This window comes from Macaca fascicularis, chromosome 17 (assembly GCF_037993035.2).
Source record: "Macaca fascicularis isolate 582-1 chromosome 17, T2T-MFA8v1.1".
NCBI lineage: Eukaryota > Metazoa > Chordata > Mammalia > Primates > Cercopithecidae > Macaca > Macaca fascicularis.
Window position 1 is genome coordinate 68,725,036 of NC_088391.1, and position 14,840 is coordinate 68,739,875.

At 36.7% G+C, this 14,840-nt stretch overlaps 1 protein-coding gene across 6 annotated transcripts in view; it reads left to right on the plus strand.

Annotated features, from left to right (window-relative positions):
- The window catches only part of SLAIN1 (SLAIN motif family member 1), a 66,213-nt gene that overhangs the window by 15,685 nt on the left and 35,688 nt on the right, over positions 1-14,840 (plus strand). For all 6 annotated transcript variants that reach the window (XM_045377380.2, XM_045377381.2, XM_065533341.1 and 3 more), the window contains exon 2: positions 4,772-4,911. In XM_045377380.2, the coding sequence (XP_045233315.1) occupies positions 4,772-4,911 (140 nt within the window). The remainder of the gene's footprint in view (positions 1-4,771; positions 4,912-14,840) is intronic.

Consider the following 14,840-nt stretch of genomic DNA (forward strand, 5'->3'; position numbering starts at 1 on the left):
ATGACCACAGTTAATGTGTAGTGAACAGATTTCGACACTTGAGGTTTCCTGTGGCCCCTTGTTTTCCTTATTCTTTCCCTCCTGATCCTTGCTACCTCCAACCCAGGCAACCCCTGATCTGTTTTCTGTCAGTTTAGATTAGTCACCCAGACTGGAGTTCAGTGGTGCAATCTTGGCTCACTGCAACCTCCGCCTCTTGGGTTCAAATGGTTCTCTTGCCTTAGTCTCCTAAGTAGCTGGGATTACAGGTGCATGCCACCACGTGCAGTTAATTTTCATATTTTTAGTAGAGACGGGATTTCACCCTGTTGGCCAGGATGGTCTCGATCTCCTGACCTCGTGATCTGCCTGCCTTGGTCTCTAAAAGTGCTGGGATTACAGGCATAGTACATTTTTTATAATTTTTTATCAATAAAGTCACAGAATATGTACTCTTCTATTTGTTTGTTTTTGTCTGGCTTCTTTCAAGCTAGATAGTTATTTTGAAATTTGTGTTATTACATGAATCAGTAGTTCATTTTTATTGTGGGAGCTGTTAGATTTCATCATTGTAACCATGGCTTGTTTATCCAGTCATCTTTTGATGAGCACTTGGGTTGCTTTTAGTTATGACAAATAAAACTGCTGTGGGCATTTATGTTTAAGTCTTCATATGAGAACATGCTTTCATTTCCCTTGGGTAAATACTTACAACTTGAGTGTCTGGAACAGAGAGTAGGTGCAGGTTAACTTTTAAGAAGCTGCCAAACTCTTTTCCAAAGTGGTTTCACCATTTTTCATTTCCATCACCAGTGTATGAAGTTAACCAAATCTTCCTTAACACTTGCTATGGCTAGTATTTTTCATTTTAGCCATTCTAATAGGTATGTGGTAGTATCTCATTGTGGTTTTAGCTATTTTCCTAATGACTAATGATGAACATCTTTTCATATAGCTGTTGCCGTAATAGGTCTTCTTTGGTGAAATGTGTAATCGAACCTTTTGTCTATTTTTAAAATTGAGTTGTTTACTGTTTGTAGTTTCATGTTTTCTGCATAAAAGTTCTTTGGTAGATAGATGATTTGCAAATATGTCTTTCCCAATTTGTGGTTTATCACTCATTGTTTTAGCAATGTCTTTCAAAAAGAAAAGTTTTTAGTTTTGATAAAGTCCAATTGATATTTTTTTCTTTTATGGATCATATTTTCAGTCTTATAAATTGTATCTAAGAAGCATTTTCCAACTCAAGGACACAAATACTTTTACCTTTGGTTTCCTATAAAAGTGTTATAGTTTCAAGTTTTACATTTGTCTGTGCTCTATTTTGAGTTAGTTTTGGATATTGTTTGTACTGTGGATCAAAGGTTTTTTTTTTTTTTTTCCCCCCCGCATATAGATACCCATTTTGTTCCAGCACCATTTATTTAAAAGACTATCATTTACATTGTATTTTACTAAAAATCCTCCGTATATGTGTGGTTTTATTTCTGGGCTATTTTTTTCCACTGATCCGTTTATTTTTATGCTACACTAAACTGTTTTCATTACTGTCATGAGCTTCAGTCAGTGGTATAGCTCTCCATTTCTTTTTTAACATTTGTTGGCTATTCTAAGATCTTTGCATTTCCATATGAATTTTAGATCATCTACATTTCTACAAAAAACGCCTGCTGGAATTTCAATTGAGATTTTGCAAATTATGTGGACCAATTTAAGGAAAATTGACATCTTAATATTTAGTTTTCTTAGGAAAATGGCATGTCTCTCCAGTTATGTCCTCTTTAGTTCTCAGAATGTTTTGTAGTCTTCAGTGTTCAGGTCCTACGCATCTTTTGTCAGATTTATCCTTAAGCATCTTACGGTTTTTTTTTTTTTTAAATGCCATCGTAAATGAAAAGTGAAATTTTAAAAATATGAATTTGTTTGTTGTTAATATATGTAACTATATGATTGACTTTCCTACATCAATCTGGTATCTTATAATCTTGCTACTAAACTCACTTATGCTATTATCATTTTTGTAGATTCTTCAGATTTTTTTTACATAGATGATCGTGTCATCTGTGAATAAAGACAGATTTACTTCTTTCTTTCCAATTTAAATGTTTTTGATGTATTGCCTGATTGTATTGGCTAGGATCTTCAGCAGAGTGTTAAATAGAAGCAATGAGAGCCAATGTCTGTGTCTGTTTTCTGATATCACAGGCAAAGCGTTCACCCTTTTACCATTCACTATGCTGTTTTTGTAGATGCCTTCAATCAGGTTGAGGATGTTTCTTTCTGTTTCTGATTTGATGAGAATTTTTATCAGGAGTGGATGTCAAATGCTTTTTTTTTTCTATTGATATTATATACTTTTTCTATTTTAGTTAATCTAGTAAGTTATATTGATGCTTGAATTTGTACTGACTTTTTACTTCTGATATAAGCCCCACTTATTAATGGTGAAGTATGCTAATGATGAAGTTAGACTCAAGTTACTGAAATATTTAGACTTTTTACATCTGTGTTCATGTGTGATACTGGCTGTTAGTTTCTTAATTTGTAGTGTTGGATTTTGGTATCAGGGTAAAACTGCCCTAATAGGAATGTGTTAGGATGTATTCCCTCTTCTTCTGTTTTTTTGGAAGAGTTTGTGAAGAACTGATGTTTTCTTTAAATATTTGGTAGAGTTTAGCAGGAAAGTCTTCTGGTCCCAGACTTTTTCTTTGTGGGTAGTTTTTTATTTTTATTTTTAATTACTTTTCCAGCTATTTACTTTAACTTATTTGTATGCCCATGTTTAAGGTGCATTTCCCGTAGGAAGCATATACTTGAGTCTTTTGTGACACTCCCCCCTCCCTTTAAATATGAGGAAAAACTTGCCCGCAAGTCCATCAGATGATTTTCCCTCAGTTTCTTTTGGCTAGGATTGTATGTGGGGCTTGGGCCTAAACCAGTCATAGGCAAAGGGGAACAATGAAAATACCGTGATTGGCTTAGCCCGGTGCCTCTCAAGATGTGGTCTCCAGACCAGTAATATTAGCTTTACCTGGAAACTTCTTAGAAATTCAGATTCGTTGACCCTATGCATCAAATTTAAGGGATGTGGTTTAGCAATTTGTCTTAACAAGATGTTTGAGTAATTTTGAGACATGAGACATTGAGAATAACTGGCCTCGACTAGCCTATACTTGTGAGCAGGGAGGAGTAGCCTGTACCCGACAGTTTAGGGTATGTTCCTAGGAAGTGGAAGGGATTATTACCTACATAGGTAGGTGATAATCTTGCCATAGGACGACTGAGGTGGGGCCCAAGAATATGAATTTTTAACTGATATACTCTTGATGGAGTCACGACTGTGCAACACACTCTAAGGAAACAAAATAATATATTGGACTTACAGTTAAATCCATTGAGATCTATATTTTAGAGTCCTCATCTGTAACTGGAGTGAGCAAACTGTCCCAAGGGCAAATCAGAGCTGTTGCATGTTTTGTATGGTGGGTAAGAGACATTTTTACATTTTTAAATGATGAAAAAACATAAAAAGAATGGAAAACTATGGGAAATCCAACTTTCAGTGTCTATAAATCAATTTTAAAGGAACATAGCCATGTTTATTCACTTACATATTGTCTAGGATGCCTTTGGACTGGAATGGCAGGGCTGAGTAGTTGTGACAGAGATCATGTGGCTTACAAAGCCTGAAATATTTACTTGCTGGCCCTTTACAGAAAACGTTTGGCAATCCCTGATCTGTAAGAATAATTTACCAAAGAATAGTACATTCCCTAACTGTCTTGGACAACTGATAAATTAATAGGTGAACGTTTTGTCTAGAACAGTAAAAGTGTGAATGATGAAGTATGTTATTTCAAGAATATGTGCATATTAGAATTGTGGTAGCTTTGTTGGAAGGAAGATTACTTTAGATTTATAATTAATGTAAGCTTATAATAGTGAGATGTCATGTATTAGAGCCAGCAGTTTCGGGGAGGTAATTCACCCTTCCCCCTTTTTTAGTTAACTCTTACTTATTCCTCAAGATAAACCTTTTCGTATAGCCCTATCACTGAAAATATTCTAAAATCTACATTAATATGGCATATTAATGAGAGAAGCTTTTTTATAACCTGCAGTGCTTCTGGGTAGTTATTTTGCATACTACTCATTACTGTGTAATGGTGTAGGTACTAAAAGTACTCTTCCTAAAACATATCTTTTTAAAGCTCTTTGGCTTTAATGAAAAAGAAGCATATACCAAGGTTAGTATAGATTTGAGACAGGAGAAATATGTGATTATGTAAGGGTTCAAAGAATCAATTGACTGGCTTTTACGGGTGTTTAGACTTATTTTTTTAAAATACACAAGATTTGCCTTGTTTGTCACATCATGTTTACCTTCATTAGCCCAAGTTTACCAAAGATTCTGTTGCGAAAGAGAAAGATGAAAATGTTTATTTCTTGACATGTCAATAGAGATAGTAAGATCATGATAGTGCCTTTTTAGGGCTAGTTTAGTAAAAAAGAAAAGAAAAGAAAAGAAAAGCCCTTGATCTCTGATGCTGAAACACACAGTTAGGGGAAAAATTGTTAGACCTTTTTTTTGGAAGTTCTTCTCACCAGGCTACAGGAAGTGTCATCTTCTATTTGGGTATATTTGCCTGTTAAAAACTATTTCTGATACTTTGAAGTGATCAAATATGAGTTGTGTTTCTATGGAAATTGTTAAATACATGTTGCTTTCCCCAGAGAGAGGTACTCTCTGTGTACCTATATCATACCTATAATGTAGATTTCTTTTTTTAAGGTTATATGTTGGCTCTTCAAAGACGTTCACCTCATCAGAGAAATCCCTGACTCCTTTGCAATGGTGTAGACATGTCCTAGATAACCCAACTCCTGAGATGGAAGCAGCAAGACGTTCCCTGTGCTTTAGACTGGAGCAAGGTAATTGTGAATGTGTGCATTTACATTCTGCAACTCTTGTCACTCTCAGTGCTACTTTTGTTGCTGGTTTTGGAATAAACATTTCAATTGAAAATTTTTACCCTGAGGTGCAGCTGTTGCATGCAATTAGCTTCACATGTATTACACATCAAGCTTTCTCAATGTAGGATGTGTTTAGTTTTGTGCTTGTTTTTAGCCATATTTTTAGTTTGCTTTGGTTTATACTGCAATGCAGGAACACACATTTTATTTTATTTTATTTTTTCTGTTTGCAAATATACCAGTCAATAAAATGGTCAGTTTTCAGTGCTCTGGGGTCGGTAACAAGGTTGTGTGGCTGGCTTCTAAGGCAGAAAACAGGGTTTCCTGGGGATCTGAGTACTGACCTTATTGAATGCCTTTAACATTTAGTTGGATGTATAACTGGAAGTGCTAACCTTTAAAAACTAAGACATCTTCATATTATCTGTAACATTAATTAACTTATGGAGCCTAACAGAAGTTTAAATTTTAAAAAAGGGCCGTTGGAAAAACAACAAAAATGAGTGAGTGGTACCTTGCTGTTTGATGCAGGGAACTACTTGAAGCTGTAATTATGTAGGCTTTTGACTTGTCTGTTAACCTCTGGGCATCTGTTTCATCCTCTGGGAACACTTTCTATTCCATGGACCACCTGCCTCCAAATCATACATGAGCTTGAAAGTACAGATTCCGGAGCCTCCAGATTAAAGAATCATACTGTCTGAGGGTAGGGTTGGGGAGTCTGCATTGACAAGTTCACCAGTGTGATTCTCATGTACACTGATATTTGAGTACACTGCCCATGAAGCTCTTCGAGGATAACGAATAACATATTTGGACATAAGAAAAAGTATAATAGATAATGCTTCTAGAGCTCTTAATTCTGTAACATTCATTACCTTTACATTCTTGACATCCTTCATCTTATTCAGTCTAACTGAACTCACCTTTAGAAGTGAGAAATACTCAGTTTAGAGAAGTTCCCAGTGTTACAAGGCAGAATGATACTCGGGGACGGAGTCAAAGCCAGGGTCTCTCTGACACCAGAGACTCCATACTTAACCAGTATTCTGTACTGCCGTATTGGCATGGTCATAAGTAAATATCAACAGAAATCTGCTTTAAATACTTGGAAGGTGGGATGAAATAGTGTATCTTATTAACATTTTAACTAAAATGAAACAGGTGGCTTAATAATGGAAAGTTGAAGAGCAGTGTAGGGACAAAGGCATGTTAGGGTTAAAACTTTGGTGATAGATGCTTATCTAACAGAGCAGCCATCTCAGAGTTGGGGGCTCTAGTATTCATTCTGTTCCCATTTACCTCAGTGACTCTAAGAAAACGGATACGGTTTGGCTGTGTGTTCCCAGCCAAATCTCATCTCCATTTGTAATCCTTACATATAGAGGGAGGCACCTGGTGGAAGGTGACTGGATCATGGGGGCACTTTCCCCCATGCTGTTCTCGAGATAGGGAGTTCTCATGAGAGCTGATGGTATTAAGTGTGGCACTTCCTCACTCTTTCACTTTCTCCCTCTCCTGCCACCATATAAGGACGTGCCTTGCTTCCCCTTTACCTTCCACCATAATTGCAACTTTCCTGAGGCCTCCCCAGCCATGTGGAACTGGGAATCAATTAAGCCTCCTTTCTTTATAAATTACCCAGTCTCAGGTAGTATCTTTATAGCAGTGTGAGAACAGATAATACACAAACCATTAAATCCCTTTGTACTTAACTCTTTGAAGGGTTATAAAGACCATTCCTAAGTCTCCTTACTTAATCCTTGACTCAGTGACTTATATCTATATTTTAATATAAGAATTTGGCTCAATAATTTGAAGTAAAATTCAAAATGAATTCAGAATTACAGTCCTTTATGTCAGGGGTCAACAAACGTTTTTTGAAAGAAGACAGTTAATATTTTAGATTTTGTGAGCTACATAATCTCTGTCATGACTGTTCAACTTAGCCATGCCCAGAAAACAATGATCAATGCAGAAATTAATGAATGAAGATGTGTTCCAATATAACTTTACTTACAAGCACTGACATTTGAATTTTGTGTGGTTTTTCACATGTCACAAAATGTATATATTTTTCCCAATTATTAAAAAAATATAAAAACCTTTCTTAGCTGGTGAATTATTACAAAAGCAGGGGTGGGCTGGATTTGGAGTACCTTTGGCCTTACCCACCCCGGCCTTATGTCATTTGCACACTAGATAGATTTACATATAAGATTAGATTTTTTTTTTCTAAAAATAGAAGAGAAACTTTTAAAAAGTAAAAATAATCCTAATCGGTGGTTGCTATTAAGATATTAGACTAAGTGCTTCATTATCCGATTTTCCTTTCATTGATGTGGAGCTCAGGCAGAATCGTGAGGTCATAAGGATGTGAACTGGCATACTGCAGTTTTGTTCATGATGTAATTTATTTAAACGTCCTGTAAAAGTTTAGAGAATGACTTTTTCAAAATCAAAATTAGTCTTTTACTTAATTTGTATATAAACTCAAAACTTCTTTTGCTGTGAGACTAAATGTTTTTATTCCAGAGATCCATAATCCACAATCCTGTTGAGATAAGAAGTAACCAATTAGGTTGTTTACTGGAGAAAATTCTCTTTTTTAAAAAATTCAACTTGTATTTTATAAAATATGTCTATAGTTTAAAAAATAGTCTTACAACTGTTATAAGACAAATATCAAATTGCTGCCCTAATCTCTCATGCCCCTTTTATTTCCCAGATGCACTTAAGAAAAGCTCTTTGTTTTGGTTTTACTGTTTACTTCTCTTTTTAAATTCCATGTTTATATGGCTATTGCTTTGAATTTTTCATTTTAAACATTATCCATTGGCTTTTGACTTTGGATGGTGAAGATTTAATTCCTTTACGCCTCACTCCTATATTTTTTCTCTGCATGTCCTTTTTATGTTACCTTTTACCAACTTTAGGGGACGTCAGTATTTATTATGATAGAAAGTTATATTCAAGCCATGCAATATTTTATCATTTCTTTTTCCATCTAACTTTTTTGTTTTTGAGACAGATTCTTGCTCTGTGCTCAGGCTGGAATGCAGTGGCGCAATTTCAGCACACTGCAACATCTGCCTCCTGGGTTCAAGGGGTTCTCGGCCTCAACCTCCTAAGTAGCTGGGATTACAGGTACACGCAACCATGCCTGGCTAATTTTTGTGTTTTTAATAGAGATGTGATTTCACCATGTTGGCCAGGCTGGTCTTGAATGCCTGATCTCAGGTAATCCACCCACCTCGGCCTCCCAAATTGCTGAGATTACAGGCGTGAGCCACTGTGCCCAGCCCATTTGTTGTTGTTGTTGTTGTTGCTGCTGTTATAATTTATAAGACAAGGTCCTTGTCATTAATTTATCCTCAAATTCTCCTCATGAACCATCCGCAGTATGAGACACATAAATCCAAGAATTTTGTTTTGTTACTGTTCCTTCAGGCAGCGCCCTGTTCTCTTACTCTAATTAGAACTAGTCATCTTTAGCTTCTGAAGAGCCATCATGGTGGGACTTTATTTTCCTTATTCTGGGAATTCCTCTGGCCCCTCTTCAGTGCTATATTACCTGCTTCTGAGATACAAATACTTTCCTTTCTATTCCATTAAAAGAAAGGAATATTTCTGCATTTGCTTTTTTGGGAGAGCAGAGGGAAAAAGGATATGTGGGAGGTAAATTCTGAGAACCTCCTGTGTTTGAAAATGTCTTTATTCCTACTTTCACCCTTATGCAGGATTGTTCTTTGGGCTAGGTATAGAATTCTAGGTTAAAAACCATTTCCCACAGAGTTTAGAAGGCATTATTCCATTATATTTTAGCTTCGGGGTTGCTTTTGAAGTCTGGCACCGTTCTCATTTCTGATTCTTATTTGTGACCTTCCTACCTAAAATAACATGAATATTTTAGAATATTGTCTTTTATTCTTGGTATTCTGAAATTTTGTTTATTTTGTGGGTGCTAGAAACTTTAGTTCTGCAAAATTTCTTGCATTATTTCTTTGTATTCATACCCCTCCGCCCTTGTTTTCTCTATTCTTTCTAGATATTCCTGTGGATCAGAGTCGCCTGGATTGATGTTCAAATTTTATATTTTTCTCTCTCGCTTTCTATTCTTATCTTGTTGTTGTTGTTGTTGCTCTACTTTCTTGGAGATTTAAAAAAAAAAAAAAAACACAACTTCTAAACTCTTCTGCTGCATATTGAGTGACTTCTATGTACCAGGTACCATTGTAGGTGACAGAGATGCATCAGTGAACAGCACAGATATTAAGTCTCTGCCCTCATTAAGCTCACCTTCTAGTATTCAGATTTTCACTTAGTCCTCCAGATCTGTAAGGTACTTTTATTTGTGTTTGTATCCTTAAATCTAGTGGCTTTCTGTTTCAGTTTATTCAGGTAATGAAGCCTGTCTTTGATAAAAGTAGGAGAGGAACAGTTGCCTGAGCAGGCAGGGTGGGGAGCTGGAGGGTTTTAGTGCTTTCCTACAGATTTTCAGTTATCTGGTTTTTTTCACTTCACCACAGAACTCCCTACCCGCTGTGGTACTTTGCACCTGTGATTCCAAAACCTTGCCAGGTCCTTATTAGTTTCTTTTTGCTGTAAGGCCATAGAGTGGTGGATGTCAAAACCCAAGTCTGTTTCTGCTGTTCATTTCTAAGATGTTGTGACCATCCCCAGTGTGATAATTGTCTCCTGTCCCATTCAGTCTTCCTATGGGCTTACACAGTTTGAGTTTAACTGTTACTGTAGTGTGGTTTTATAAGAGAATAGGGAGGAATTCATAGTCAATCCCCCATATTGAAGAAGACTTATTGGCTTCCAACTAAGGGGGTCCTTTGTCAATGATGGTTAATTGACATATACCAAAAATTATGGTTTTGACCCACACTTTATTCATAACATAGTATAAAGATTTAATTGGAATAATACAAGCTTTCTATATTTTTGAAGTTTCAATAATTCTCTAATAAAGCATTTTTCTTTTTGTTTAGACTTAATTTCTCCCTTGGGCAGTCAGCACTTTTGAGTAACAGATATTACTGAGTGTTTTCTTTGGGACTAGGGTTGTTTCTTTTCATTTGAATATAAATTGCCCAAGGGAATGGACTTTGTGTTGTTGAGCACCAGTTCTCTAACTCCTAGAAGGGTACCTGACACAAAGTAGATGCTGTTGCTAAAGTAAATGAATGCTTTAATTTTTTTTTTTTGAACCCAATGTCACTATTACTTCTGTTTCAGTTTTGGTTTTGAATAATTAAAATGGGTTGGGGTCCTTGCAACATTTCCTTATTAGCCACGTCTTACATTCAGGGCGTAGACTAGCATTAGCTGAAGTATCAGCTTGCAGTATTGCTTTCCCATTCACAGGCATGTTTACTTTAAAACAATCAGTTTCTATTTATCTTACACATTTTGTTCCAAGGTGATTAATTGAAGTCCTTAGGAGTTATACATCTCCCTCTATACACACAGAAATTAAAGATGCTTCACTAAGAAATTCACAACCATGAGTAGGAGTGATGAGAGGTAAACAAAGGATACAACTACCCTCTCCTTTTTATCCTCTTCCTCTCTGCGTTGTGCTTTTGTCTCATACTCTTAACTCTTTCATTGACAGATAGGTAGAAGTTCCTTAATGTGAGCCTGGAGCTTCAGATGAGATGCTGCTTATGTAATATTTGAGCAAATATTTTTGAAACTTGGTTCCTCTTTTTTGACCTTCATGTTTTGAAAAGAAAATTCTTCAAAAAGTAAAGATTAATTCCCTTCTAGGAAATGTGGAGAGGGGCATAGATGAGAGGAGCCAGAATGTTTCTGGTGGGTGGAGCTGGTCTTAAACCCTCTTCTACCTTATTTCCTCTTTACCCTAGGCCATTAGCCCAGGCTGTTTTCTTGGCTGCAAGTTAGCCATGGTGGCAAGTTAGCCGTCCCTCCTTGTTTATGGAGTAAGCATCCCCAAGAAGCCATCTGAGTAAGGGTTTGTCAAGGTTGGTTTCTGTAGGTCCATCTGGCTGCATTTCTCCCAAGATTGTCTCTAACTGCACAATTGCTAATGAGCTCATCTGGATTGTAACTTCTTGCAGGTCCCAGGCCTATTTCTCTTCTTGCTGCCTACCTTTGTGATTTCATAGAGTCCTCAAAAAGCTTTCATGATGTATCTGATAACTTTTGACCCTGGATCTAGATAACAAAACTTGCTAAGTTATGAGAGAATGTATGGGACATAGTTAAACCTTGTCTTGAGGTTGTGAGAACAAGCTTATTAGAATTCTGCCCTTCTGCATAAAGTTTTTTTCTGAAGAAAATGAAGGAAAGGGATTTTTATAAGATTTAATTTTGTAGGGAGACAGCACCTACATTATCACTGTTTTTAAAATACTGCTAAAAAATACGTTGTCGGCCGGGCGCCGTGGATCATGCCTGTAATCCCAGCACTTTGGGAGGCCGAGACAGGCGGATCACGAGGTCAGGAGATCGAGACCATCCTGGCTAACTCGGTGAAACCCCGTCTCTACTAAAAAATACAAAAAACTAGCCAGGCGAGGTGGCGGGCACCTGTAGTCTCAGCTACATGGGAGGCTGAGGCAGGAGAATGGCGTCAACCCGGGAGGCAGAGCTTGCAGTGAGCTGAGATCCGGCCACTACACTCCAGCCTGGGCGACAGAGCGAGACTCCGTCTCAAAAAAAAAAAAACGTTGTCTTCACATCCACAGTTTTGCAAATGGTTAAATATTTTTTAAAAGATACAATAAGATAGTTATTTTTCGTGTATATAGTATATTACTACATATGACTAATATGTATCTAATGCCCCTAATTCTTATAGGGAATATTAATTGACTTGGATATAAGAAACTTTTTTTTTTTTTGAGACAGGGTTCTACTCTGTTGCCTAGGCTGGAGTGCAGTAGCGCAATCATGGCTCACTGCAGCCTTGACCTCCCTGGGGTCAGGTGACCCTCCCACCTTAACTTCCTAAGTACCTGGGACTGCAGATGTGTGCCACCATACCTGGCAGATTTTTTGTAGGGGCGGGATTTTGCCATGTTGCCCAGGCTGGTATTGAATTCCTGGGCTCAAGCAATCTGCCCACCTTGGCCTCTCTGTGCTGGGATTATAGGCATGAGCCACTGTGCTTGGCCGTAAGAAACTTTTTATTATAAATTGCAAAACTTATTATCCTCTTTTCCAAGCTGATCTTTTAATACTCAAATTTTACAATTTATAAAGTCTTATGTATCGTGTAGTCAGCACAGTCAAGTTACTTAAGTTTTCTCAGCCTCTTTTACATTTGCATTTATTTTGTAGTGTTGTTATAAGGAAACAGATATTTGTAAATTAGATTAGATAATGGCTCAAATATTAGGTCTCTCCCCCTTGTATTTGAACAGTGTAAATGGCTTTTTTGGATAATCTACAGAAAGTAATGTTAAAAGTGAAATAACATTGCTAGAAGTTAAATCTCCTGGCATCTCTAAATCTGCAGTCTGCTAGTATAAAGTTAACTAATAAAGTCTAAAACACAATAATCTCTCTTTTTTTCCCCCCAAAACACTGGCCACTTATTTGAGTATGCAGTCTCCAACACAGCTCAGTATCCTGGCTGGTTTTCCTCTTTTGAAGATGGTCCTAACGATGTTTGCTTTCCATTTCGAGGCACCCTGTTTTGTGAACTTTTTATTTAGTTGTTAATGTATGTGCCTTTTTCAAAATAGATTAAGCATCTGAAGATGGAGGTCTGTACCTAAAATTGTTTTTTGAATCACCAGTGCTTAATACATTTTTCAACATGTTTTAAATAATGAATTTTTTTTTGTAATTGACTAATTTGAGTATGTTTAAATTTTTTAAGTTGGCCAAAACAAAACAAACCAAACCAAAAATTTTCATTGAACATTTGGTGTTGTAAATGGCATCCTACTAGCCAAGCCAAAAAAACCCTGAAAAAACCAAAACAGAGTGGTGTTCATTAAAGTGTTAGTTCTGAGCATGGGGGTTTCAGTCTGTTTTGTTCATTGCTGTGACCCTTTCTGTGCCTGGAATAACTCCCGTCGCACGGTAGGTGTTGCGTGCTAATTGTTGAAGGAGTGAATATGGCAGAAGTTTTCACCTTAATAGTTATGCCTCATCCTTGCTCCACTGTGATTGAGAGGGTGGCCCTTATTTCTAGGGCCTTGCCTAGTAAGTGGGGACATTTAGCAGATTTCACAGGGCTATTTTAGAAAGTTTTCTGGAAATATTGAATGAGAAATTACTTCAGAAATGTGGAGTACTACATAGATATACAGAAACATTCCTAATGTACAGATTTTCATTTAGAAATTGAACCTAAAATACAGGGAATCCTCTTTGCCTGGCTACTTATACTTCATAGAAAACTAAGTCTTTTTTTTGGCAGAGGGTAGGTATCTGTTTTCTATACCTACAAATAAAGGTATTTGTTAGGGATCTTACACTGAGAAGTTTTGTAAGTGTAGTTTATTCAACAATCATAGAAAATCCAAGACAATCTCTTTAGTTGGTTGTTTTTATTTTATTTTTTATTAGATCTGTATGTATTCCATTTCGAACTTGCCCATCTTTCTACCCCCCCTCAACCCCTTTAGAATAAAAATAACAAAACTGCATAGAACTTTCATGGGTAGGATTAGCTCACTTGATATCCTAAATTGAAATAAGGCTAATCTAGGGTCTTTGGTAAGTTCATTCATGAGGCTGGGATGTTAAATAACCAAATAATGATCAAAAGCTAATCTAAGTAATTTGAAACGCCCAATATGTGGCTTAGTTAATTTGGGGCCAGTTAATAAAAGCTTATCTTGGCTTAACGTACTTGAATGTCTGTAACTATTGAATCAGGACAGGTCACATTTGAGCAGAGTAGGTGTACTTTTCACAGATAGTGGAGGCCTACATAATTACTATCCTTGGCTCATGTTTCGCTATGACCATCTGTCATTTCCTCTGGGATTGTACACTAAGGAAATGTGAATAGAAATTACCCCATTCATTGAGTTTTTCTTTTATCTTCATATGGTACCAGTTCCCAATCTTATTTTAGTTGTTATAAAGGAGTGTTAATGTCCAAATGTAGCCGATGAAGAAGAAAGTTGTAGACTAATCCACAGTTCTGCAAGTGACCCTTTCTTTTGTTAAAATCCACACAGATTGAAGTGAGACATTAAGCTTATCAAATGTCTGTGTTCTGGAATCTGTCCAGCCTCTCCTTGCTTGGCCCAAGATGTTATCTCCACCAGCTCATATTTCTAGTCTCGAGATGCTCTGTCAAACTTGGAACACAAAATTAAAACTTAGTCTGTAGGGTTCATGTTGGGTAAGCTTTGTAAAGAATTTCTTTTCTCACTGGAAAAACAATCTGGAATCATGTTGGAATTTTTGTGCAGAGACAGGGTCTCCTGATATGTGTGCTGTCATTCCTGTGTGCTGAAAATGGAAAATGCATTATCATAGCTATGGGATTTCATTACATCTTTATGTTGCTTTGCTCTTATGTTCAGAATAGCCCCAATGCATTTACTTCGGTATTGGCAATGATTTAGTACAGTAACAGATAATCAGGGATTGTGCTTCTATGAAATTTGCAGGGTCAGTCCATTATACCCTATAACCTGATATGTGTTTGCCAGATTTCCTTAAATAATCCCTTTTTCTTTTGCTAATTTGTACTTGTGTTTCCATGTGGTTTTTTTCTTTGGATTTACTTTGTATTGCCACCATGATTCGAAAAGTGTTTACCAAAATAAACAATAGTGGTTGTTCTGGTGAATTTATTATTGACATGCTATTTTGTTACCTATCTTCACCAAGGAAAAAATAAAACAATGGAGATTCTCCCAAGGTAGTTGTCTGCTGCCTTCATA